Source organism: Cyprinodon variegatus, unplaced genomic scaffold, assembly GCF_000732505.1.
Source record: "Cyprinodon variegatus isolate N-32 unplaced genomic scaffold, C_variegatus-1.0 Scaffold794, whole genome shotgun sequence".
NCBI classification, from domain to species: Eukaryota; Metazoa; Chordata; class Actinopteri; order Cyprinodontiformes; family Cyprinodontidae; genus Cyprinodon; species Cyprinodon variegatus.
The window spans coordinates 37,964-63,212 of NW_015151247.1; the positions used below are offsets into that span (position 1 = coordinate 37,964).

Below are 25,249 nucleotides of genomic sequence, written 5' to 3' on the forward strand. Positions count from 1 at the left end.
ATATAATGTCTCCCAAGTTTCTAGAAAGATGTATAAAGAAATTTTGAAGGGGGGTTTACCTACTTTCCAGAAACATGTCAGGCGTGTTATGAATTAGCAGCAAACAGAAAAGCCTAATTCCTGTCCAGAAAGAGAGCAGAATGAAGCCAAAGTTCACAACATAGCCTGAAAAATTTTAAAATAGCTGAATCAGAAAATTAATTACAAAGAAAAACTTTAATCTTATCTGGTTGAAGAAAAAAGTAGTAGCTTAATGATGGGAAGTAAAATAGTGAGGAAGACGGTATTGTATAAGTATCAACATTTTGAAATCATATGTGGAAATGTCAAGACTTGGCAAAACAATTTGAAATGATTTAAAATGTGTTGGTTGATCAGCATAAAGAAAACAGCGTCATCATTTGAGGATTGAAAATCTACAAACCTATGTGCAAGACTGACCATGAGAAGCAGATGGAGGACAGAGAGAGAAGCTTATAGAAAGAGAGCTAATACCACTTAAGGAGCTGAATTTATCAAAAAAAAAAACTAACCTGCATGTTATGAGCCGCTGTGGTGATGAAAGCACCATTGGCAGGCTTAGGCTGCATGTTACGAGGTTAGCAGATGCGTTGTTAGAGTGTAAATCTTAGAGCCTGATTAAGAAATATGCACTGAGGTGTGAAATCACTATTTTTCCATGTTATTGGGTGAATAGATGCTGTATTAGAGCGTAAATGGGAGACGTTTAATGTGAAGTTCGCTCTGGGGTATGTTTTGAAAAGGTCCCTAGAGTCTAATAGAATCAAGCTGTTAGAGTTTGGGTCATAATCCTGAGCCATTTGCATCAATTAATACACAAGTATAACATAGAGGCTTTTATTGTGTAGGGTCACTGGAGTCTTATTTTGAAAGTCTAGCAGGGTTGTGTGTTGAGAAAAGGGTCAGACCCAGCAACTNATAAATGATTTTTCTTTAAAATTTGTTTCTTATATGCTTCCTAAATAGTGTTGATCTGATAGCTCAGGGAAACGGGATTTCAGTCAAAAAATTACAAATGTACCTATCACCTCAAATGTATCCTGCTTGTGAGTTTTGATGACAACATTTCATTCTGTACTTGTCGGAAGTTTAAATACACTGAACTTGGACAAAAATCTACTTTTTTTAAGTTTTGATGATAATTACCACCCCCTCTTTATCTGAATTGGATAATAAAGCAAAAAACAAATATTCCCCTTTAGATGCTAAATATCACTCTAAAAAGAAAATGTTTTTCCGACTTTAAAAAATTGCTTCAGTTGGTAATGGGTAATTGAATGAAGTTTGACCAACCTTGGTTTATTTATGCTGTCCACTCATAATTTTAATACTATTTGCAACAACTTGATTTAATTACTTGTTACCACTGAAAGCCATTCATTCTATATTGAAGTAGGTTTTGTTTGGACTAGATTTTGGAGAACTGTTTGACAGGGAATTGAGATGAAAATATACAATCACAATGACAGGAAAAATATGTGAGGCGTCTAGATAAATATTCTAAACCTAAGCACGTTATAGAAACCACCAGCATGGAGGTAGAAGCATCATGCTGTGGGACTATTTTAACAGATGGACAGTTTAACATGGACACAGCTGTTCCATTTAAAAAACAAACATATCAAAACTGGTTTTAAATTTGATTAAACGGGTAAGTATTAATGTTCTGAAAGGCCCACTCTCTCGAAGATTGATGTCTAATTAATTATTGCGATTTTATTCCCCTTATACATATTCTAAATGTTTTTGTGTTATAACACTTCAACATCCCTTTGATCCATTTCTTGTTAAAGCTGTGTTATAACCATTTTCTCAAAGGTCCAAAAGAAACTTGAGGCTTTCATTGTATTTGCAAGATTTCTAATTAAGAGCATCTTTTTAAACTAAAACACGCCGTCTCCTTATCTTTTAGAGCTTGTAATTATTTGATTGTTTTAGATTGCTTATGGCTACTATGGTAGAAAATATGTTACCTCTAAAACAATCGTCTCCATGTATGTGCACTATTTGTACGGTTAAATAAAGCCTTTTGAAGTTTGCATTTGATCCATTGCGTCTTTTCTGTGCACAACAAGCTTGTGGTTCTCTCCTGGTTCGAACACCCTTCCTACGTCACAGCAAAGACAAAACATCATCCCAATATTTGAATTTCTTTCTGACAAACCAGCTGCTTCATAAAAGAATCTAATAAAAGGGGAAGCTGGGCTGTGATTAATCCTGAAAGAGTATTCAATGCCTTTTTGAAACTAAGAAAAAAAGGAAACTTCAATATTTTTATATATATATTTTTTAACTCTTGTTATTTGGAATAAATGATAAGCATGAAAATTTTGTAAGTTACATTAGCCTCCAGCTAAGTGCACTCAGGATCAGATCCTAATTTGGGTTGAAAAAATGATGATACTGCTTAAATATATCAACATTTAGTCATGTTGCAACTACAAACTATACTGCGTTTTAATAGTTTTAAAGTAAATCAAAATAAAATATGTTATTGTTTGGTTCTTTTTTTTTTTTTACAGATAAATAAAAACAAATGCATGCAACACTTTTTCTATTTGGGAAATTATATTAAAGTCTGTGGTTGTATCGAGAACAAATGTAGAAAAAGCTTAGTTTTTAAGAGACTGTTAAGCTGCTTATGGAGAGTTTGTGCTTTACAAAGTCCTACAAAGATAGTGGTATTTGAAAAAATTCACCATCTTGCTCAAAAATAGAGTCTTATTTCAACAGACTGCAAATATGCATCTAGATACCGGTAATTATACTTTCCTTTAACTCTCTGTGCTATAACCTGTTAGATTAATTCAGCTAATGTTTCCCTAATTCCTTAAATCTGCACAGCCAGTTTAAGAAAGCTAGATGGTACCCTGTGATAAACAGCAGAAATGAACCTAAAGGCATAGGGAACATCTGCAAATTATTACCTGTAACTCTGGTGGTGAATAATACCAACAGAACTGTATGGTTTTTCTAGAATTCCATAGAAATTATTACTCACACAGCAATGAATCACTCGTTCATGTTTCCTCTCTGTGTTACTCTGACAGTTAAACAAGAAAAGCAAATGTTTGTACATTTCTTCCCTTATGCTACTTTGTTGAGGTTTCCTTGGCAGCCTCAGGTTTCAAGAATGACTGTTTAGTCTAAAAATAGCACGTAGAGCTGGTCTGCTTTCTGCTGTACATGGGAGCTTGTAGAGCACTGAAACAAAACACGGATTTGTCTTCATTATATCAATCTTCCACCGCACAGAAGATTGTAAAAATGCTGAAACCCTAAGTTATTTTTATATCAAGATTTAAAGAAATAGTACTGTATTCCTACAATATGCCTTGTTTTTTGGCACAACCCTTTTTTAATGGATTTATAGCTGTTTTAGCTCATCTTTTATCTTTGCTTTTCCTTGTTTCATATTTTAAATATTACTGGAATGTATTTAAGTCCTCTGTTTTTTAAAGCTATAGTGTGACTGCTGTACTGGACTGTTGACTAAGACATAGATGAAATCAATGTATGGATGGCCAAAATGTTCTCAACTGATTACAAACAAAATTAAAGTAATAATTTAAGGATCAAAATAAGAGTGTTTAAAAATTAGCACATAGCTTCAGTTATTAGAGGTAGAAACCACCGATTACTGCTTGAAGTCTGGGTGTAGTGATGCTCTAGAGGCACATAAAGGCATCAGCAAAGTCTGCTTTCTATCATCTAAAAACATCTCCATGACTAAAGAACTAAAGAACTAATGTCTCAGCAGGAGCTCAAAAATGTGTGTTTATCTTTAATAGAACTGATTACTGCAGCAGTATCTTCACATATCTGTCTGCTGAAAAAAGTTAATCAGACGGCTGCAGCTGATTCAGAATGCTGCTGCCCACTTCCTCACCAAAAACAAAGGAAGTAGAGTAAATTACCCCATTTCTAAAACCATTATACTGGCTCCCAGTATCTCATAGAATAGACTTTAAAATATTTCCAATACAGTAGTCTATAAATCACTGGCGTGGCACTAAATACATACTTCTTGTTAGTGGATCAACCTCCCAGATCTTCCTGGTCTTCTGGCTCATATCTACCTCACCAAAATCAGAACGTAACATGGAGAGGCAGCTTTTAGTTCTAATGCTCCACTAATCTGGAATTAACACCCAGAAATCTGTAACAATGAGTTTCTTATTATCCAGATTAAAAATAAACATTTGACTGTGCTGTAAAAAAAAAAATATATATATATATATATATAAGTTTTTTGTCCAACTTTCTTTTACTATCAATAATTATAATCTTAATTTTTATAATTAACTTAGATTTTATATGCTCTTGAATTATTCAAATTCATTGATCAATCAATTACCTCTTCCACTGCAATGTACTTTTCCCTTTGTTTTCCTGTTATGTTTTTTCATGTACAGCAATTTAACATAAATCCCCACTAAATTGTGCTATTTACAGTAAATTAACCTGCAATGCTGAGCCTTGAAATCTTATTAATTGTAGTGTGGTCCAACTTTTCTTTACAATCCTCGTTGAGTTACTCTAGTGTACTTTTTTCCTGCCCTTGTTTTACTTTTGCATCATAGGTGCTTTGAGTTGTCCGGTAGCATTCAGATATGTGTTACACAAATAAAATTGTCCTTCCTTCCTTTTTTTTTTTTATATATAATTGGTTTGGTGTGCAGAGAGTCCTTCCTTTGTCTAGCAGCATGTTTTCCTATAACAAGCTTCCAGCTTGCCTGCATTTTCTCTAGGAGACAGGAGACAGTGCCTCAATCAAACGTTGAGTCCAAATTTTGCAAATTGTAGCTCCTACCTCCAGCTACCAGCTCCTATTCCTACTGACCGATTCAGGCTTGATCCAAATTGAGCAAATCTTTAAAGACACTTGTGGTCTCTGGGGTCACCATGGGGTCACCATGATAAGTGCGATAAGATTAGTGCTGGCAGTAAGAAAGGAGATATGATAGGAGGCAGGATCCTTCATTCAGGACAGAGCTACAGTTTCCCACAATCCTTTGTGTTATATGAAGTGTAAGCATAGCCCACCTCACACAATTGAAAAGCAATACATGATTTATTTACATGTACTCTGGGTGACACATATATGTACACACCTTCATATATTTTGGGTTTTGTAATAGTTTCAGTTGTTCACTAATTCTTTAAAACTTTTGCTTGTATTGTAGTTCTTCTAAGGATGCCTTTTAACCATTTTGGAAAATATTTGCAGACAAAGACTACTGTGATAGAAACTGAGGGAACAGAAATCACACGGGCTTCATTGCAAAATCTCATACCCTACCACCTGCTATCACGTAGCTAATGAAAAACATTTTTGTGACCAGATTACAATTTTTTTTTATTGTGTGTGTGTATTAATTTCCTTAGACTGAGTGCATAAAAGACAACTGATCTTTATTTTTTGTTGCAAAAAGTCAGAGTTAAGTATTCAAACTAGGCTTAATAAGGCTAAAAGACACAATAAGTATGAAACCTGGATTTAACTTTAGGTCCAAAAGTATTCATACTTGTTGAAACGTAAGGATATAGTGGCAGATATTCTTTTTCCAGGTGATCATCAAAAGAAGCGGTCCTCCTGATTTTCAGTCATTCTAGTGATATGTTTAATTAAGGCCATCCTATATGCTTGTCCCCATTTTCACCTACAGGAGGTGAGTCTGACATAGTAGGAAAATTGCAAATCTTCTTTTGGAAAGTAAGCTTGTATGAGCGATGCAAACAGCAACTTTGAAAAAGAGCGTGCACGAGGAGCAATGGGCTCATGCATGCTCTCGCATTAGATTAATAGGCGTTCCCTCTAGGGTGCGGGTATGGGGTTGTGCATGTGTTTTTTTTTCTAGAAGTGGAGAGAGTCTTTTCAAAAATCCACAAAAAAATCCTCCACTGTACCTTTAATACTTCAAATCTGCTAACTTGCTTTGTCCTACAAAACATGTTAAGATAAAAAGAGTATCCCAGCCAGATTCCTGATCAAAGGTCCTGACTTGAATCTATGGAGGGAGGTAAAAGTTAGGGTAATGGAAAGTAGTCCTTTCAACCTTGAAGTGTTGTAGCTATATTAATTATGAAGGATATTTTACTAAATAGTAGTGGTAACACCATCTTTTATCTTTCAAAGAAGCTTGTCATATTTCTTGTCAGAAACATTTAGTTAAATTTAGGTTAGAACCTAAAATATAACTCTGCAAGTTTTAGAGATATGGCATTTTTTTAGTACCATTCATAAAGCTGTGTAAAAATTAGTCCCCTTTACGTGTACTGTTTTGCTTTTATTATTATTTCAACTTATTGTTAAGGACGTCAATTTAATGTCACAAATATATTTCAAATATATATATATATTTTTTTATTTGACATTATCCTAATTTAAATTGCTGTTTGTTTCCAGTTTTGAACCTAAGATACATGGACTACTATCTTTACAGTATTGTTTAAATGAATGATCACACTTTCTTTTGTAGTTTCTAGCCTGAATGTTCAAAAAATACCATTTTCAATTAAAAATCTCAAGAGATAACTTTATTTCCCAAAGTTGTCACAAATGTAGAAATCATCAAGTGTTGCCACTTTCTTTGTCAGCATCAACAGCGCCTTTATCCATCTCTAATCCTCTTTCCTCCTCTCCACTGCCCTCAGCCTGTTTTCCAGTTTGTTCACCCGGCCCTCCAAATTAGAAGCCTTCTCTGAGCTGGAGGTGAACAAAGTCAGCAGGGCGACCACCAGCACCAGAACTCCAACTCGAATGGCTGTGGTCTCTGCAGAGGCGTGCTTGTCAGTCACAATCAGTCCAAAAAGCCAAAGGGCCAGGACGGTTTTCACCACCCAGAAAAGCTGCTTGAAAACACCAATTAGCAGACGGAGAAGGATGGTCAGAATCCAGTAAGCGATGAGGCCCACCAGACCCCACTGGGCGACGGCGGTCACACCCTCTGGGGTGAAGCGTGGAAGCGTCTGCACAACTGTGAAGGCAGAAAATCCAGATTAGAGCAATTTGTCATGAGGAATAAAAGTTATTTGCTCAAGTGGAGGCAGAAGGAGTTAACAATCACACCTACGAAGGTGTGGCCGCCTCACTGCATATTTTCACTTACACTCAATAGGCATGGAAATTTCTAACACTACATTGCAGCAAAGTCAATAAACACAGGCCCAGTGTCTCAGTTTCAAACACTCCTGGTACCTACCATCAAATCCTGTGACTCTGAGGATCTCGCTGACGTAAACGGCGATGACATTCAGGCCGCTGGCAGCTCCTTCAGCCAAGAACCGGATACCCATCTGCAGGAACTGTGTGAAGGAGGGGAAGGGAAGAAAGAGACCTGTTTCACTTTGTTTCTTTGGGTGCTTTATACATTTTTTTTATTTTATTTTTTGCACACAACAGCAATGAAGCAAGACAACATTCTGATCAAGCAGGGGCAAAATGAAGATGAAGGTGCAAGCAGCTACAGAGTTGTTAATCACGCTGAGATGACATTTACTGCAGCTTTTGGCATGGGCCCATAAAACAAGAGGATCTGCAGAGCTGCAGCCCTTGATAGAAGGGACAGCTGGAAGGACCCCCACCCTATTCTCCTCTACAACTTGAAAGTTAGATGCATTACAGTCTTATACTGTAAGATTAGGGGTATCCTGATCACAAGGACAGGGAGGGGGGGGGCTTATCTGCACCTGCTGTATTACACAGCAACACATGGACTGTCCTGGGTGTCAGTGCGAGAGTTTGAACATCTGTCTCTTAATGTCATAGTCTGCTTTAGTGGGCTGGATGTATCAGAGGCATGATTGTTTAAACTCAAAAGGTTTCATAACAAAAAAGAGACAAAATAAATGTACAAAAAAATTAACTGAAACTGATGTGAGCACAAAAAGGCATTGAATACTCTTTCAGACTTTTAATGGTCACAGTTTACTGAAGCCGAGTCGGAGACGCCTGCAGGATTGTTGTGTTTGCTTTTATTCCAAAATAACCTTATTTTCCATGTTCAGTTGGAGGAATGTTTGGCTTAGTTTTTTTGTGTTGCATAAGGAGGCAATTTCCAATGCTGGGGATTGTGAGCACACCTGGAATTTTAACATTCAGAAATCTGCCAACTGAGTCACAGTGAGCTATTTATTATTTAGCCGCAGCATTAAAAAAAATAATTTCTATACCTAACAGCATTGAGAAAGATTACAGGTTTGTATGTGAAGACAGCAAATGAGTTAATGCGACTTAACAGAGGTCATTTTCTACTCCAGCTACAGGTGTTGGATAAGGTGAGCTGTAGGCAAACTCCGGAGCTCCAAAGAGAACCCAGAGACATTTCTTAAGGAGAAGTTACATAATTTCAAATATTAATAACCATAAACCTGGCAGAAGTAGAGTGCTTTGACAGCACTTGAAATTTAGGTCAAATAAAAAAATAGTCTCAAACACAGATGCAGCTTTTTTACTGATCTAATCTGATACCAATACCTGGACCAAGAGCATCAACTGAGATCTGAACCGATTCAGCTGTTTAATGGATGAACCATAGATCTCCCTATGTGAGAAAAGGCTTTAGCCTCGGAATATATATTGTTAAAAAAGGTTAAAAAAAATAACAGAGATATAAATGTACTTTATGTTATTTGTTTACAAATAAGCAACAAAAAAGAAAGAAATAACAGTTTTCTGTAAAGTACACTGAATTGGATCTTCAATATCAAATCACAGATGTCTGCTCCAGGTATCGGGGCGGTTCATCTCTATATAAACACACAGGTGAACATTTTGTGTCTTCTCTCCATTGAACCCTTCATACCATTTTTCACACAGACTTGGCAGATTATTTATACCAGACACAACCAGCAGACAATTCAGGCTCCAATGGATAAACAATGCCACTATTATAGAGCACCATAGACTAGGTTTCATATTCCTTTATACCAAAAATTATCTAGATATTATAGAACATGTTTTTTTTTCCATCCGCAAATATTGTGTTTAAGAAAATTATACTGATAAGAGTGATATAAGTGGATGATTACAAAAAATACATATAAGTTATTATTCTTGGCCCCTTTCTATCTTAAAAGGGAACACTGTTTTTTTTTTTTTTTTTTTACATTGGGACTTGATTTTACGTTATTACATCATGTTCTTACTCACCCATATGAGTTTTGTGTCATTTGGAGGTGTTCCGAAGATATTCCATTAGCTTATATCCAAGTAACGTCTTTCTATGGGCAACGAGTTGAAGGCACAAACTAAACTGTTCATAATTTATCATTTCATATCAGCATTCATAACATGTATGCGAATCACTGTCCCCCAGACATCTGTGGTTATATTTTTTTATATTTATATTTTTTTAAAACAAAGCGTTTAGTTTGTGCCTTCAAGTCGTTGCCCATAAGAAGACGTTACTTGGATATAATCTAACGGAATATCTTCAGAACAGCTCCGAATGACACAAAACTCATATGGGTGAGTAGAACATGATGTAAAAACATAGGGCCCAATGTAAAAAAAAAAAAAAAAAAAAAAAAAAAACGTGTTCCCCTTTAACTCCTTGCAAATATATGAAGCCTAAATAGCTGCCAGATGAATGCCAACAAATTCACAGGGATGCCCATTGCCCACCAACCCCTTGGTGGCGCCACTTGCGAAGTAAGAACCATGCCAAGGCGGATTGTTTTCTTACCATAGCCAAGGTTTGGACGTTCTCCTGACCCAGCATTGATTCTAGATACAGTACAGCACTCTGAGGAGAAGGATGGGCACAGCACGGGGGAGGTGGGGTCATGATGTGGGGTGGGTTAATGTTTGCGAGTGGATGCAGGGGATTTTAATGGGTCATAAATAAGGTGAAGGGATCAGGAGAAGGATTAACAAGTTGAGGGAGGACGGCGAAAGGAAGGTTGAGGAGAAAAAAGTGACAGCTGGAAGTTAATAATCAGGAATCATCAAGAATAGAACATGAGAGTTAAGATTAATAAAAAAAAAAATAACTAAATAAAGGAAAAGCATTTGCAAAGAGGAAAAATGGGTGTAATCATGGTGCATCTCCTGTACCTCAGAAGCAGAGCGTATCACTCCTGCTCCAACCAGAGACTCGGCGTAGCGCTGGATCTCCTGGCAGGTCCCCGTGATGACGGTGCGCAGGGTGACCACCGGCGGGCTCTCCGCCTGGGCCTGCGCGCCCCCGGCGCGGCACAGCGACACAGCGATAGCCAGCAAAGACACAGAAAACCAGAGCCGAGCCATGGTGTGATGGTTCTGTCACTGAACAAAAGGGAAGGGTGGGGAAAAAAAGCGAGAGGACACGTGCCAAGATGTGCGCGCACAGGTAAAGCTGCAGCAGGTCGAGGAGCTTTAGGCGGGCACGGAAATCAAAAGCTTGATTAAAACAGCTTCAGTTAAAAACAATCTGTGGTTCAAACCTGCATCTCAAGCGTCACGAAATATGAGAGTGAAAGAAAAAAACAGTCCTGATCATTCAAACCACAAAACCAGGCAGATCACAATTATCCGGCCAATTATCTTTGGCGGCGCTGCAAAAATAAAATCAATCCACAGCGATCCTGCATCAACAGCGGTAATAATTGGAGTTAAAAGGCTTCCAACGATTCAAAGACACGATGTGGAGGCAGGACGAAGCAGCTCATACATAAAAACCCGAGCGGAAATACGTGAAAAGGCTTCCTTTAGTTGGAGATTTGCGAGAAAACGGGAGTGACGCGATGAACCTAAAGCTTCTTATTCCTGCTCCAGAGAGGCTTCAGGGTTCCTTTTGTTTTCTGCTGTAAACTCCAAACTGCGATGGATTATGTTGCCCAACCCTTTACGGATAAATAAAAAAATCCTTTCCCTGATCTCCACCCTTCCTTCCAGCGTTTCTAACGACTGTTTCCACTGTGAAAACAGGTCTGGATCTTTAGGGAGGAGAAAGAAGAGGGGGAGGAGAGAGCCTGCAGCGCAGGGATAAATACAGATTTGCACACTGGGACTTGTGGTTTAATCATGATCGCTCAGTTTCAGGCTTTAAATCTTTCCTCAACAGAGGCGTAGCTAGAAATTTCTTATAAGGGTGGCCAGCAATGGCGTAATGACACAACAATAGGCCCTTGAGCAAAACTATCTAGGTGGGCCCCAAATGAAGTACAAGACCCCCCTTCTTTGCTTTTTCTTTTCTGGAATCCGCAGATGAATGCCATAGGATGCAAAGCAGGGCACACAGTTTATTAATCCTAGCGCACGGATCAAAAAACCGAGAGCACAGTTTCTTAACCTGCGCGCACGGATTGGAAAACCGTGTGCTCAGTTTATCAATCCGTGTCCACGGATTTCCACCGGCTTTTTTTTTTTTTTTTTTCATACCCTGACACCCAGGGGGCTCTGTACTTTTGGGTATCCATCGTCGCTAACACATTGTACGTAACGGTCATGGTTTTAATCTACGCTCTGGATTACCCATAATTCCATGTCGTATTGTAAAAAATAAAATACTCAAATACATCGTTCTTTTAAGATTTTTATTGTGGTTTGAAACATATATTATAGGAGTGTTGTTTTTTTTACCAACCGTCTAATCAACTCTAGTTATTAACATAGTAATTAAAAGTACCACTGTCTGCTTTGCTATTGGTGTCGTGTTTCAATGGCTCACCATCATGTTGAAATCTGCAATGTGTTGGGGTATAAATATAGCCCGGTAAGTCAATCTAGTATCAGGTGGGTTTAAGAAGAATTTTGCACACCATTACATCCGCAAAGAGATGGCCTAGTCCAAAATTGCATAGGGGGCCAAGTGACAGGGCCCCTAAGAGGTCGGGGGCCCCTAAGCAACTGCAGTCTCTGCTTACCGATAGTTACGCCATTGGTGGCAAGGCAATAACCAATGTACACTCAGGGGTGGCCGAAAGCGGATAGCCACCAGAACTTCACGTCAATCTACACTGTTCCAACAGAAAAATTAACAAGCACAACGTCCCTATTTTCTAAATAAAGTCAAACTATACTTTCCTACAGCCTTTGCTAATAAATAGACGAATATACTTAAACATCCATAATTTCTAGATAAAAGGTATAGTGGATGAAACTCAGTTTTGAGTTCTGGGGCGTCAATCAATCCTCATTGTAATTACTTACCTACTTGAATCACTAAACATTCAGCATAAAATTGATATTTACAAGCACTAATATCTACATACATTATTTGATAAGTTTTTATTAAAATTTTATTTATCTTTAATTTCACTGAAGACTCCTCAATCAATGACTTGCAGAGACACGTAATTTTCGCTTTACCCCATATGAGACAAAATTTTGTTCTAAAAAGAGCATGAATTCTGTACTCATCTTTGATGTCAGTTTATTGATGTGAATAATTAACCACAAAAATTTTTTTTTTGAATATTCCACTTGAGAGTATTACTGCTGCCACCATCTGTATGAGAGGGAAAAAAATGGTAGGGGTGGCCAATGATTGGCTAATGGTGGCCATGGCCACCCCTGGCCCCCCATGTTGCTCCGCCCCTGTTTCTCAATGGTTATAACATTATTGACCAGAAATATTTTTGCAGCCATAGAACAAATATCAAGTTAATATACAATATTAATGGTTGTCAGATTTGTCCTTATTTGACTCATATTTGCTCCAAAATTTTATGATGTGCTGTAACGTTAAGAGTAGCCTAATTCATGCAGTCAAACTAACAAGACAAATAAGGAAATTTTAGGAGCTGTAGTCATAGTAAAATTTCATTTTTTTAAGCTGTTTTACTTCATTTTAGTTAAAATATGTCATGTTTAACATCCACTTTAAAGGTATAGTGGAGGATGTGTCTTTTCCGAGTGGATCATCAAAATAAGTGATCCTCCTAATTGTCAACACTGTTGCATGCATTTAATAAAAGTTCCTCTTGCGAGCAGGTACAGTGTAGTGTATGTGGGGTTTTTTTAAAGTGGAGAGGGTGGGTCTTTTTTAATATTAGCGAAAATCCTTCATTATACCTTCAATGGAGAACCACTTATCGATGCCTTCCCAATTTAAATCAGAATGTTTAGAATAGGATCAGTCCAATAATTGGCTTGTATGAAGCTACATCAACACAAACATACAGCTTTTGATTCGCTGTCCGTTGCAGAGACTGTATAGAAATGATCAAATCTGGAATCAGGGACATATTTGATATCAGTTTAATAACTAACTGAACATCAAATACAGCACAACTATTGAGATATGACAGGATTTGGAAGCAAAAAAAGATCATTTGTAATTAAAAAGCAAAAACGATCACATTTACAATTAACACTTAATATAAACACCTGAAATACTAACAGAAATGTTATTTTTTTTCACTGCAGGGCTTTGTCTATTGTTTTCATAGCTTGTTTTTATATGCAAACACAAACACGCAACAATCACTCAGTATAAAATCATTCCTTCTGCACCAGAGAACATCAGTGTAGTAGTGGATACTAGATGGGAATGTTTCATTGTGTAAAAAAAAAAACCTTTTAATAAAGTCTTCTATTTAGAGCACAGCGGAAATCCTCCTATGAAAGGGTGGACCATGTGATTCCAGCGCTTCAGGCAGAGACTTAGCCGATGTAAATGCGATGGAAGTCATTCGCTCCAAATGCGGCGTTGCACTTGGGGCACTTCCTCTGCCGAGTGTCGTAGCGCGTTTTGACACACTCGAAGCAGAAGACGTGGAAGCATTTCGTCAAGACAGCGTCCTTCACCCGGGAGTTGCAGCACGGGCACGTGAGTCGAGCCTGGAGGAAAAGAAAAGGAGGAAAAGTTTTCAGTAATCGACAGGGAAGCCATTTAGGTTTAGAGTGGTTTAACATGAATGCAAGCAAATATGTGGAGCAGGCTTCATTGTTAGTGAGATGTTTTTACAGCTGACTCATACATAAGCAAGACTTACAAAACATTCAGATTAGTCATTATTACATAAATCTACTCAAACTACAAATTTATGGAAAAACAGAAAAATTGGGGTGTAACTGCTGTTGGGATCAGAGCAAGTCTTCTAAATTATGCTGGTGTTCAGTCCCTGAAAAAATTTGAATCATGACCAAGACACGCTGACTTCAAAGCTAAATGTTTATTCTAGTGAAAGCTTGTTGGAAATGAAAGTGTTCTATTTTTATGTCGACTGAACATACCTTGTACTCGTTAATTTCCTCGTTCAGGATCTCGTCTCCATTGCTGATCTTCTCAGCTGGTTTCTTTGCCTTCTCAATTTTTCTCCTAAGCTTGGAAATGTCCTCCTGAAAAATAAAATCACTGCCTTAAGGAAATTGCTGTTGAGGCGATTAATTTTGCAACATTAAGTGAAGCTGTGTGACCTTGAAGTGATCATTAAGAATGGAGAACAATTTAGTTTTATTAAAAGCTGAAAACACTGAATCCGTTAAGCACTTTTCACAACACTTAAGGATCTTGTGTCTAAAACACTTTATTTCTATTCTAAAATGATCTGAACTAATGCCTTCATTAGGATTTCAAGATTCAGAGAAGTCATCCAGTGAAGATGTGTGCTAAAAATAAAATGTTGTTTTTGCTGTTAGACATTATTATCAAACTCTTTACAAAAGCAAAATGAACATTTTTCATTTTGCTTTTTTAAAATAGCCTGTTGCTGTTTTTCATGCAGTTATAAATACTTATTTTGTTATCAGCTGCATATTTTATTCATCTAAGTATGCAGTTTGAAAGCGTTTTTTCTTCTGTTATAAACTTCCGAGTTGCTGATGTAAGCACCTGAATTTTACCACTGTGTTTAAAATGAAGGATATTTCTACTCTAAATTAAGTATTCAGTGTTGGTTCCCCTCAGAATGTTGGTAAAATCTCAGATTTCCAACTGTGATTTCATCACATACCGAAGCAGCAAAGCAGCTTATTTGACCATTTAGAGCATTATATGTAAATTTAAAGCTGAACCAGACACAGATATAGGAATTATTAAAAAAACAAATTCTCTTTATCATTACTTTAATAAATACTAATGGTGTCAATTTTAAATGCAAACATTTTAGATGCCTTACAAATAGAATAAACTTAAGATGCCTAGAGTATATTATTTTTCTCCCCAAATATTCTTGTGTTTTCAGCATATTCACATATTTTAAAATCAAATGTTGGTAAATACAAAGACAAACTTTCAAACTGCGACAGTTCAGACCTATAGTGTAATATCTGGTATAAGGAGGTATTGAAATACCGACCATCAATAATTAAATTTTGGCCTTTATCTTAAAAAAAATCTAGTTAATTTTTAGTCTTAAACAGTAAATATAGAGAAAATTAATAGTTTTATTCCTTTTAGTTTGTCTTAGTTTCAATAATCAGTATATTGCAAGTTTTTTCATCTATTTAATTGGAGATGTTGACCATAGTTTAGCCTCTATGAGACTGTGTGTTACAAAAAACTATTTAATTTATATTGTTCTGCATTCTATTTTATTGGCTTGTGTATGTGTGTATGTTACCTGTGCTCTGCGAGCATTGAAGGACTCTTTCTCCCTGGAGATGCTGTTCTCAACCACCTCCTCTCGGACCAGTTTCAGCTTCTGCTGGACCTGCTCCAGCTGAGCTCGCAGCTCCTCAGACAGCAGCGCAGACTCCTGAGCCTGCAGCACCGACAGACGCCATTCATCCTTAAAGGGGGTTTAACAAGGATGCATCTGCATCTGGGTAGAAGCTGTAATGTGTGTTACCTTTCGTTTGTTCATGTCCAAAGCTTGTGTACGAAGTCCCAGCTCTCTCTCTGCAGTGCTTATAGTCCCCTGCAGGAGGCGCTCCTTCTCCTCTAGCTTCCTGACTACCTGCAGCTGTGCGTCCACCTGTCAACCAGAACCAAACTAATAAGTCCATAACATCACATTAACAAACACTATTATAACTAAATTAAAAAGATGAATGAATCAAATGTGTCATAAGCAATCAAAATAAAGATTTTTTAGCACCAACAAGGACTTGACTACCTGATCCTAAAGGGTTTGATTAATATAAATAAATAACTTTTCAAATTATAGGTAAAGACATTCCCTGTGGAATATTTCTGAGTTGTTGCCACACCTGTGTTTTTAAGGTAAGGAGTTGGTCAGCAAGTTCTTCCTTTTCCTCCTTTAGAAGCTTGTGGATCTGGTTGGACTTGATCCGCTCGCTCATCAGCTTGAAGTTGGCGTCGTCCTTTTCTCTGAGCTGCTGCATGAGGCGAATATTTTGTTCCTGCATGTCCTCGAAGGCTTGGCCCGTCACGTCCATCTCGCTCAGCAGCGCGTCTTCCTCCTGCACCAAGTAAATAAGTAAAAAAAAAAAAAAAAAAAGGCAACCGAGCAGAATGTTTGTCAAACTCTGCAATCTGCTGGAGCTCAGACCTGTTTGGCTATGGACAGCTTCTTGTTGAGGATGTCTATCTGTTCTTCTACTGAACGGATCTTTCTCAGAGCTTCTTCGTCAGCCATCTTCTTGCCCTCCCTTCGCTCTCTCTCCTCCAGCTCCCGCAGCCTCTGCCGGAGTTCCTCTGCCTGAACCAAACACCAGATACATCGTTCACTGGAATATTCAGACCAAACTGGGGAAATTTTTTCCAGGAATTAAAACCACTAGTTGCTCTCAGGAAGAGTTGATCACCTCTGACTTGGTCTTTTTCTCAGCAGCCATCAGCTGAACTTTGTCTCTCTGCTCCTTGGGTGCTGATCGGTACATGTCCAACAGAAGTTTCATCTCTCTCTGAGACTCTTGGGCTTTTCTAGGAAGTTACAGAAAAATATTGTGAACACCCTTCTTAAAAAAAAATAAAAATAAAAGGAAGAACCTTTCTAAAGCCATATTTAATATACTGATTTACTAGCAGCATTTAGAAAAGCATCCCTACATGTTGATTCATTAGATTGTAACAAAATCAGACTACTAATGGGTTAAATATGATCCAAGTTAAACACTTCTTTCCGAACATACTTTAGTTCCGCTCGGACGATTTTCAGCTGCTCCATCTCTTTCCTCTTTGAGCCTCCGATCATGGCGAGCCGATCTCCGGTCGGTTCGTCCTGCTGGCTGCTGACCCCGGGCCTCTCCCTCTCCTCCTTAATCCCGCCGCTGCTCCTGGTCGGCCTATCTCTCTCCTTTTCCCTCTCCTTTTCTCTCTCCCGCTCTTTCTCCTCTTTCTTTATAATATCTTTTTCTTTCTTTTCTTCCTTCTCCTTTTTCTCGTCTTTTTCCTCTTCTTTTATGTTTGTGTCCAGTTCAAAGCTGGGCTCCGTTTTCACTGAAACTCCTTCAGAAGACAAAGTTGATACAGACAATAAAAATACACCTATTTATAGCACTACCCTTAGATAAAATTTAATTATTTTGATTACAGATATAATCCAGATTATTTACCAGCGCTGCTGGGTGTGGACGAGCCGTTGTCCGGCTCTGTTTTGACCACAGGTTCTCCAGAAACAGCCGGGGTTGAAGGAGACGCCATCTCATCCTTCACATCCATCTCTGTGCTCGACTGCGACTGGAGAATGACGCTGCCCTTCGACGCACGAATCTACACACCAAGCAGACGCCTTTCAGTTTGGCTGTTCATCTCACTGCTTCTCACCTTCGTCACCCTTCGTGTCATCCTGACCAACCTGGTGGAGCTCAGCTTGGGTCTCCCTCAATCTCAACTTGTACTTCACCACTTCTCCTTTCAGCTGTTGGTTGTGTGTTTGCAGCGTGCTTATAAGGTGACGCATCTCTCTATTAATGGGACCTAAAAAAAGAAGCAATTTAAAAGGAGATAGATAAACTATTAAGACACTCCTACTCAGCTTTTCTCATTGAATTAAAATATAAAAAAGACCAGATCATGTAGAATCACAACAAACCTGAAATGTTTATTGTCTTTTCTCCTGCTCTTTAAACCAGCTATTATAAATGCAGCATAATGGTTGAATTATACCAGATCTAGTCATTTCCTATAACTGCACACTAAACTCAACTCAACATATTTTATACACTGTGATCCCTCAAATCCATCAACACATTTTTTTCATAAAGGAATACAACAATAATAATAATAATAATCATCCAGCAGCAGGATGGGATGTTTTATGTTTCTTTTTTATTTATTTTACAAAATTGAATTAGGACTGTGAACTAATTGATCAGCTAAGTCCCCTCCCCTCTATTTTTATTTTTCAAGGAAAATATTATAACTTTATATCTTTAGAAGTTTTCAGTATTTTTTGCCTATTTTATACATTTTATTGAAGAAAAAGAAAGAAAACAAGGAAGCAAATACCATATATCTGCTATTTGGGTAGAGATTTCTGCTCATCATTGTGACACAAGCTGTTAGTTTTATTAAAGCGCAGAACAAAATGAGAAAATCTTGGAATTAAATCAAATGCAATATCTGCCTTTTTTCCCCTTTTTTCCATCTCTTGTTTATTCTTCCACTCAAAGTGTTAGCACAATGACCATTACCCCCAACTACCATGTTATGATCATACATTGGTAAAATATTGTGCATCTCTAAATTAATGCACCATCATTAACCTTGATGAACCAATGGATCATCTTTGGCCATCTCCAAATGAGTTAATCTATTTAGTAAAACCAAGTGATTCAATTATTTAAATGCTTTATAGAAAACTTAACATATTATTGAAGTGTTCAAAGTTAAGAACCTTGAATTATTTGTTTCTGTTAATTACCTGCTTGCTCATTAGCTGCTAGAGTCTGTTCGAATTCAATGCGCAGCATCTCGTACTCCTTCTTCACCTGAGCCAAGGTGTCCTCCAGCTGGAACACTTCAGTGCGGACCTTCCTCTGCAGGGCCACCTCGTCGTTCTGCACACAGAAACAACAAGAACAAAAGTTTAGACACAGGTTGAACCCAGACATTCCCGTACAACAAACCCAACGCACCTCCATGTGCTCCAGCTGTCTGAGGCGCGCCGTCCTGGTAGTGTTGAGGCGAGCCCGTGTTTCGTCCAACTGGGCCTTGAGAGTCAGAGACTCGTTGTAGAGGACAGAGAACTGGGACTGCAGACAGCGATACTCGGCGGACTCTTTGACCAGACCCTCAGCTCGATTCAGCAGCTCTGTCTGAAAACAAATAAATAAAAAATAAACACAATGACTTTAAAATAAGGAACAGTGCCTGGAAAAAATGGAAACCCTTAGTATTTTACCACTTTTTAACAGGCTGAACTATAAATCTACGAATTTAATGTGTTAGACCAAAACAAGGAAACATTAAAGTTGCAAGGAAGGGATTCATGGAGTTAACACTTTTATCCAAAATCTAAAAAGAGAGGTATGCATTTTCCTTCTTATACTAAAATTCTCATAAATAAAATCCAGTTAAACTAACTTCCTCAAAAAGCACATCATGCTCAAAGATAGCCATCCTTTGTGTATTAAAGGTTCCATAGAAAACAAGCTTTTCAGTGAGATCTATTGGAAAACATTAGTAAACAAACATCTAAAGACCAAGAAAGTCAGCTGATGGGGTGGTGATAAAAATGTGAGGCTACAAGAAGAGCTTAGTGTTAAAACAATATATAAAGCTTTGATCATCTCTTAGAAAATGTTTTTAATCCTACAGTGAAACATGGCGGAAGAATCCGGCCAGTCAGCGTTTATGTAAAGATGGAAGGTGCTACAAGCAGGGCAATACTAAAAGAAAACCTGTCAAAGGTTCAACATAAAATAACACTATTTAGATCAGAGCATATTCCTGTGTTAGAATGGTCTAGTAAAAGTTTGGCCGACATCTACATTACTCAAAAGTAATAATAATACTGCTGTATATCCCAGGTTTTTTTCTTTTCTTTCTTTCTTGCTGTTAGGCTGTTATCATCTAATGCAGATAAGATTCCTATACGTTTGTGGATAATGTGTGAAATATAAAAAAAATTATCTGGGAAAAAAAGGTTCCAGTGTTAAAGTTAGCTAAATAAATAAAAATGTCACCTAGCAAGAAACAAATTGAGATATTGTGTTGTTGACATGCAGAAAGCTGATTAATAACTCTGTTCTAATAGAAATACCTTCATGCTGTTGTTTTCCTGCTGAACATTTTGCAAGTCCTGCTGGAGCTTCTGCAGCTCGATGAGGCGATTTTCTGCTAGCTCTGTGTTCTCCTCCAACTCGCTGTTCATTTCCTCGAACTATAAAAAACAACAACAAAAAAAAAAACATGAAGAAAGCTGGAAAACTACACAACACACAAAAGGGATTAAAACAGAAAAGAAATCCAACCTTTCTCTTGTTTATAGTGATGGTTCCACACACGCTGCTGGCCTCTCCACACACTTTGTAGCCTTTGCTGTTAACCTGAACAGTTCAGGTAATATTAATAAACCGAAACACCCTAGGTTCATACATTTACTGATAAACTGATAAACGCATTCTCACTCTTTCCAATATTTCACTCAGGTGGGCATTTAGCCTGTTTTCTCGACGGCGGATCTTCTCCATATCCCACTGAAGTTCCTCGATCCGAGCCTGCAGCTCGCTGACCCGCTGGTCCGCTTTGTTGGCTGCCCGCCCCAAAGACCTGGACTGCAAAGGACAAATTAAATAAAAAACGTATTAATTTGGCTCAGTTGAACCAGAATGCATGCTGAGGAATTAGAGAGGCTCGGAGAACTAGAATTTATGATCTTGGTCAAGGGTCTGCATCAATTCATATCGAAAGAGCCATTTAGACCTCCGTCTAGCGAAGTAAGAGTTGTTTGGAGCCGCAAAATATGACATGACTTTTTAATAAAACATGACTTTTTTTTGCCATCCTAAACAACCAAAAGTCCATATGATTTTTCTTTCATCTTTTACAATAAGGAAAAACAAAGCGATTCATAAAAACAAAGCATGGATGTTATATAGGATATCATTTGATGTAAAAAGATGAGAAAACAGTTTCCAAGCTAATTAACAAAATAGCTCTAAAAATATATTTCTGGTCCTTTAAGCATTGTTTACTGTCATGCATATTAAATTCAGATGTTCTCATAAAAAAACATTAAAGCTTCTAAGACTGGTATTTCTTATAGTGCATAAAGTTAATCCTTTGTTTCATCCTTTGTTTAATTCATTGCCGTTGTTGAGCATCAAAAGAGCCACATGTGGCTGGGCAGTGACAGGTTGCAGACCCCTGACCTACACAGTACATCAGTCCTACCTGACAAAGGTCTGTTCTAATATCTTCTAATAACATGCCACTCATACTTTTCCAGAAAATAGTTACATAGAAATATTCCTCTTAAAATTTGTTACAAGAATCAACATTTTTTTTTTCTTGTTAGTGATCTCAAATACTTAAAAAGATTTTCATTGTAGTTAAATAAACCCAAGTAAAGAGCACACACAGAACTCAAAAAGAAGAATCTTTTCATTCTAAAAAAAGAATCAAAATAATAATAAGCACTGTCAAAGGACCGAAGGGAAATTGAGTTCTGATGTTTTTACAAAAATCGATCAAACCAGAACCGACAAGTTTAGAAAGTCCAGAAATAAGTACTGAGCAGATGAATATGGGGGATATAAGCATCTTGATTAGAGGGTTACCTCGTTGGTCATGTGACAGTGTTTTTGTTTGAGGTCCTCGGTCAGCTGTTGAAGCACCTCATTCTCCCTGCTTAGGAGGGAGTTCAGCTTGGTTGCCACCTGTTTCAGCCCTCCCTCTGTAATAACACACATAATAAGCTGCATTTTGCTGCATTTGCATTAATGCCTTTGTTATTTTTTAAACTCCTATGCTTTTCCACTCACCAGAACCAGAGTCAAGCTCTTCTTTCAGTTGGTCCAACATGTTCTTCAGGTTCTTGTAGATCTCCACCACACGACTGGCCTGCTTCTGACTAGATTCCACCCTCTCCTGGAGCTCAGCCTCCATCTCCTCACTGGTGCTGCTTGCCAACGTGGCCAAAAAGGAGTTAGAGGTCTCTCCTTGATGTCCTGAATGGGAAAACAAATTGTTGGCTCGTTGTTTATGCAATTGTTTCACGGTGCGTCATTTCCGTTTCCTGTGCCATGCTAGCATTACCCCTGTCTTTGGCCCGCTCCTGGTTTGAGTCTCCATCAGGTTCTGGAGTTTCTGGCTTCAGGCTCCGTCCTTCACCTGTTGGGGATTTCTCTGGTTCGCTGCTTGATTGATCATAGCGCCTGATAAGTAGCCTGATGTTTTCATCAAACTGTGAGGAGACAAAATGTGTCAGTTTCACTTTAAGGTAAATGTGATTAAAAGCCACTGCTCTTTAACGCTCTTTGTCTGATTGCTAACCTGGTTCCAATATCTGTTGAGGATCAGCAAGCTGGCATCATCGGTGGCCTGCCGGGTCTCCAGTCTCTCAATACGCTCTCGCAGCTCATCCTCAATCACCTGCAAACAAATGAGCCAGTAAGTCAAGCACAGTGCAGCTTTCTTTATCTGGGTCCAGAACTGTCATCATTCAGAGAAGAATGATGGTACCTGTCTTTGATCAAGAGATTCTCCCAGCTTTCGGTTCTTAGCTTGGAGAGCTTTGATGTCTTGTTCCTCCTGAAAAAACATTTCATTCAAATGTGAGACCAAATAAAATATCCATTCATTTCTGGCGGATGTTATGAGCAGATGATGATAAAGGAGAAGCTCACAGAGTTGGATACTCCTCCCAGTTTGATGACCGTCTCCACCGCGGTGCTCCCTCCAGCTCCGGCGCTCACACCGGCACCTCCATCTTCTCCCTCCCGCTCCCTCCGCTTCTCTGGGGGAGCACCAGATGAACAGGGGCCGCTGGGATCAGCAGGGCGCTTCTGTCCCGACATCTCTTTAGTCCTTGCAAAATAAAACATGTTTAAATATGGTTTCACTTAATATTCTCAAACCAAACACCCCATAGCGGTGAAAACCTAAACGTAGCTGTTTATGACGCTGTTCAACATTTAGATCCTAAAGAAACTGAAATGCTCTCTGCTTGTTAGCTAGCTGCTAACGGTCAATGCAAACAAACTCTTTTAAGAGTTTTTAATCTAAACTGACCATTTGCTCCGGCTATTTGGCAGTATGTTCTGTAATATAAATTCATAATAAACCCCTTACTGGTTTCAATATTAACAAATAAAGATTGAATCAGTAGGGAAATGTTGATGTTGCGGATCCTTACCTCACGGAAACGGAAGTGCTAACGTTTCACGGGAACGGTAAAATTTCACCCATCAACTGCGCTCTATCGCCACCTACAGTAACGGAGGGCGTTCTGAAAATGTACCGATCCTACCGCTATCATATTTTACAAAATTTTTATCTGCGAGGATTTAATTTGTGGCACGCCTTTTTATATCTTAATCTATCGAGCTCTTTATGGATGAAAATGGAGCTACTTTTTCATTCTTGTCTAGACTTATTCTTTCTTGAATATATTTTTGTGGAGATAAATCAAGCACCTTTTAGCTTCAAGAGTGGAGATACGATTCCATCAGTCCAATTATTTTCTAAAAATGTTGTAGCGAACAAATAAGTTATAATGTTAGGAGTTTCTAATTTCCCACTGTCATTGAAGGTGGAGAGAGGAGTGAGGAGCGTAGAAGAAGAAGAAGGGGGAGTTCTTAGAGAGCTGCAGGTTTATAACCTGACAACAGCCATGCATCTGGCTGTTGTCAGGTTAGCAGGTTTAGTGCTATGGAAGCAAATCGTTACCTTATTTCAATTGAAAAAGCATTTTCAGAAATGAAATGAAAAAGACATTTGAGATTTATTTTTGAAAATGTACCCCAGCAAATACATACCAAAATTCAATCTGAAATGTAAAATTGGAAAATAAAAAAAGGCATTTGCAGAAATGCTTTTTCATTTTAAGAATGTGGCTGCATTATTTTACTCATAAATGAAATTAGTAATCAATCATCCTAATTGCATTTTCTTCTTTAAGACTGCACATTTTATGCCGTAATCAAAGAGAAAACACAGTGGACATTGCTTTTTCGTTTTCGTGGTCTGCCAGCAAAGTACTGTCCATAACTTGAAAACGAAAAAGCATTCTTAGCGGCGGGTGCAGCAGAGTGACGTCAGCAGCCGCTCTCCCTCAGGTACTTGCTGACTACCCATCTTGTTCGGTAAGGGGGCACTGTGCACGTTTGCATTGCTTTACATTGTAAGCATGCCGGCGGGAAACTGAACGACCACAATGACCAAAACAGTGGCAGTGCTACTGAGGGAGGCAGCTGCGGCTGTAGAGCAAGTGCTTTTTCATTTTAATTAAGTAAAAGGATGAGCAGTGTTAAAGAAGAAAATGAAAATGCAAACAGCATTATTGATTACTAATTTCATTTATGAGTCAACAATGCAGCCACATTCTTAAAATGAAAAAGCATTTCTGAAAATGCTTTTTCATTTTAAATATGGTAACGATTTGCTTCCATAGGGTTTAGCTGTTAAATTAGAGACTGACTTGTTTTTGTCGGGTTTAATCTGTAAGGTGACTGGCCTGCAGTCGTTGGCGTGGTTACAACCTACAGTAACCCATCCTGTAAACAATAAAGTCACTGTTGCCACAACCCGCGCTGTTATTTGGCAGCTATTACAATACATTTTAGGGCATATAAAATGCTCATTGTGAGTCCCAATGAAAAAAATTCTACATGCTCACCTTAAAAAGAACAAAACTATTATTTTGCTTTCTCTACCTGAATTATACTTTGTTTATTTTATTTTATGTATTAGCGGCCCTGTTCAAAACTTCCCAGAGAAATTTTAAGGCTATTTTCGGCAGCATTTTTTAAAAATGTTTTTAAGGGTTGTAAAATTATGTCTATCAGAGTTTCATACTATCTCTGGCTTAAATTAGTCTATAAATAAGTTTATGACTTACCATTAAAATATGTTACAGATTTCTTATGTGTGTAACAGGCGTTTTGAGTAGGCCCAAATCTATTCTGCATGTCCAAAACCAAAGAAGCAGCTTTTAGTTCTTATACCGCATTAATCTGGATTAAAATATGAGAAAAAAAGTGAAAGTGCTGAAATTTCAACCAAGATAAAAACATTTTTTTATTTTTTATTTTTTTATTTTGTGAGGGTTGATGTCCAAATTTCCTTACCTGCATCTATTCACATGGTGATTTTTCCCCTTTAGTTTATTGATTTCTTTTCCCCTTTAGTTCCCCTATTTAGTTGTTCTTTTCTATAATTATTTCATCACTTTAATTAACCATTTTCATCATTACCTTTAATACCTAGTTCATTTTTTTGTACTATGC

The 25,249-nt window shown here is 37.9% G+C and overlaps 2 protein-coding genes across 3 annotated transcripts; both read right to left on the reverse strand.

Annotated features, from left to right (window-relative positions):
* Nucleotides 1-6,539: 6,539 nt before the first annotated feature.
* LOC107098635 lies at nucleotides 6,540-10,962 on the reverse strand. 2 transcript variants are annotated; one of them, XM_015396408.1, is made up of 4 exons: nucleotides 10,082-10,962; nucleotides 9,711-9,770; nucleotides 7,227-7,329; nucleotides 6,540-7,001 (listed from the first exon to the last, which is right to left on the reverse strand). In XM_015396408.1, the coding sequence occupies exons 1-4, from the start codon at nucleotides 10,271-10,273 to the stop codon at nucleotides 6,646-6,648; spliced, it is 711 nt and encodes a 236-aa protein (XP_015251894.1). In that variant the 5' UTR covers nucleotides 10,274-10,962; the 3' UTR covers nucleotides 6,540-6,645. The 2 variants fall into 2 exon arrangements, with proteins under 2 accessions (XP_015251894.1, XP_015251895.1); XM_015396409.1 differs by lacking the exon at nucleotides 9,711-9,770 and having other exon boundaries at nucleotides 10,082-10,961.
* Nucleotides 10,963-13,191: 2,229 nt separating this feature from the next.
* LOC107098637 (E3 ubiquitin-protein ligase BRE1A-like) lies at nucleotides 13,192-23,031 on the reverse strand. The gene is made up of 21 exons (XM_015396410.1): nucleotides 22,649-23,031; nucleotides 22,485-22,553; nucleotides 22,296-22,394; nucleotides 22,059-22,206; nucleotides 21,785-21,970; nucleotides 21,581-21,696; nucleotides 20,429-20,575; nucleotides 20,273-20,347; nucleotides 20,062-20,181; nucleotides 18,935-19,114; nucleotides 18,721-18,856; nucleotides 17,653-17,774; nucleotides 17,411-17,567; nucleotides 16,988-17,303; nucleotides 16,661-16,778; nucleotides 16,405-16,554; nucleotides 16,103-16,315; nucleotides 15,742-15,867; nucleotides 15,514-15,654; nucleotides 14,186-14,290; nucleotides 13,192-13,789 (listed from the first exon to the last, which is right to left on the reverse strand). Exons 1-21 carry the CDS (start codon nucleotides 22,844-22,846, stop codon nucleotides 13,613-13,615), a joined length of 3,099 nt encoding a protein of 1,032 aa, XP_015251896.1. The 5' UTR covers nucleotides 22,847-23,031; the 3' UTR covers nucleotides 13,192-13,612.
* Nucleotides 23,032-25,249: the final 2,218 nt, after the last annotated feature.

Excerpts from the sequence above, each read along its gene's own strand:
- LOC107098637 (XM_015396410.1), bottom strand. The coding sequence starts at position 22,846 with ATGTTTTATTTTGCAAGGACTAAAGAGATGTCGGGACAGAAGCGCCCT. Across the intron at positions 22,395-22,484 it reads AATCTCTTGATCAAAGACAG|GTGATTGAGGATGAGCTGCG; the intron begins GTACCATCATTC and ends ATTTGTTTGCAG. Across the intron at positions 16,555-16,660 it reads AGAAAAAGACCAAGTCAGAG|GCAGAGGAACTCCGGCAGAG; the intron begins GTGATCAACTCT and ends TGTTTGGTTCAG.
- LOC107098635 (XM_015396408.1), bottom strand. The coding sequence starts at position 10,273 with ATGGCTCGGCTCTGGTTTTCTGTGTCTTTGCTGGCTATCGCTGTGTCG. Across the intron at positions 9,771-10,081 it reads TGATACGCTCTGCTTCTGAG|AGTGCTGTACTGTATCTAGA; the intron begins GTACAGGAGATG and ends CCTTCTCCTCAG. Across the intron at positions 7,002-7,226 it reads CAGAGTCACAGGATTTGATG|TTGTGCAGACGCTTCCACGC; the intron begins GTAGGTACCAGG and ends CTGCCTTCACAG.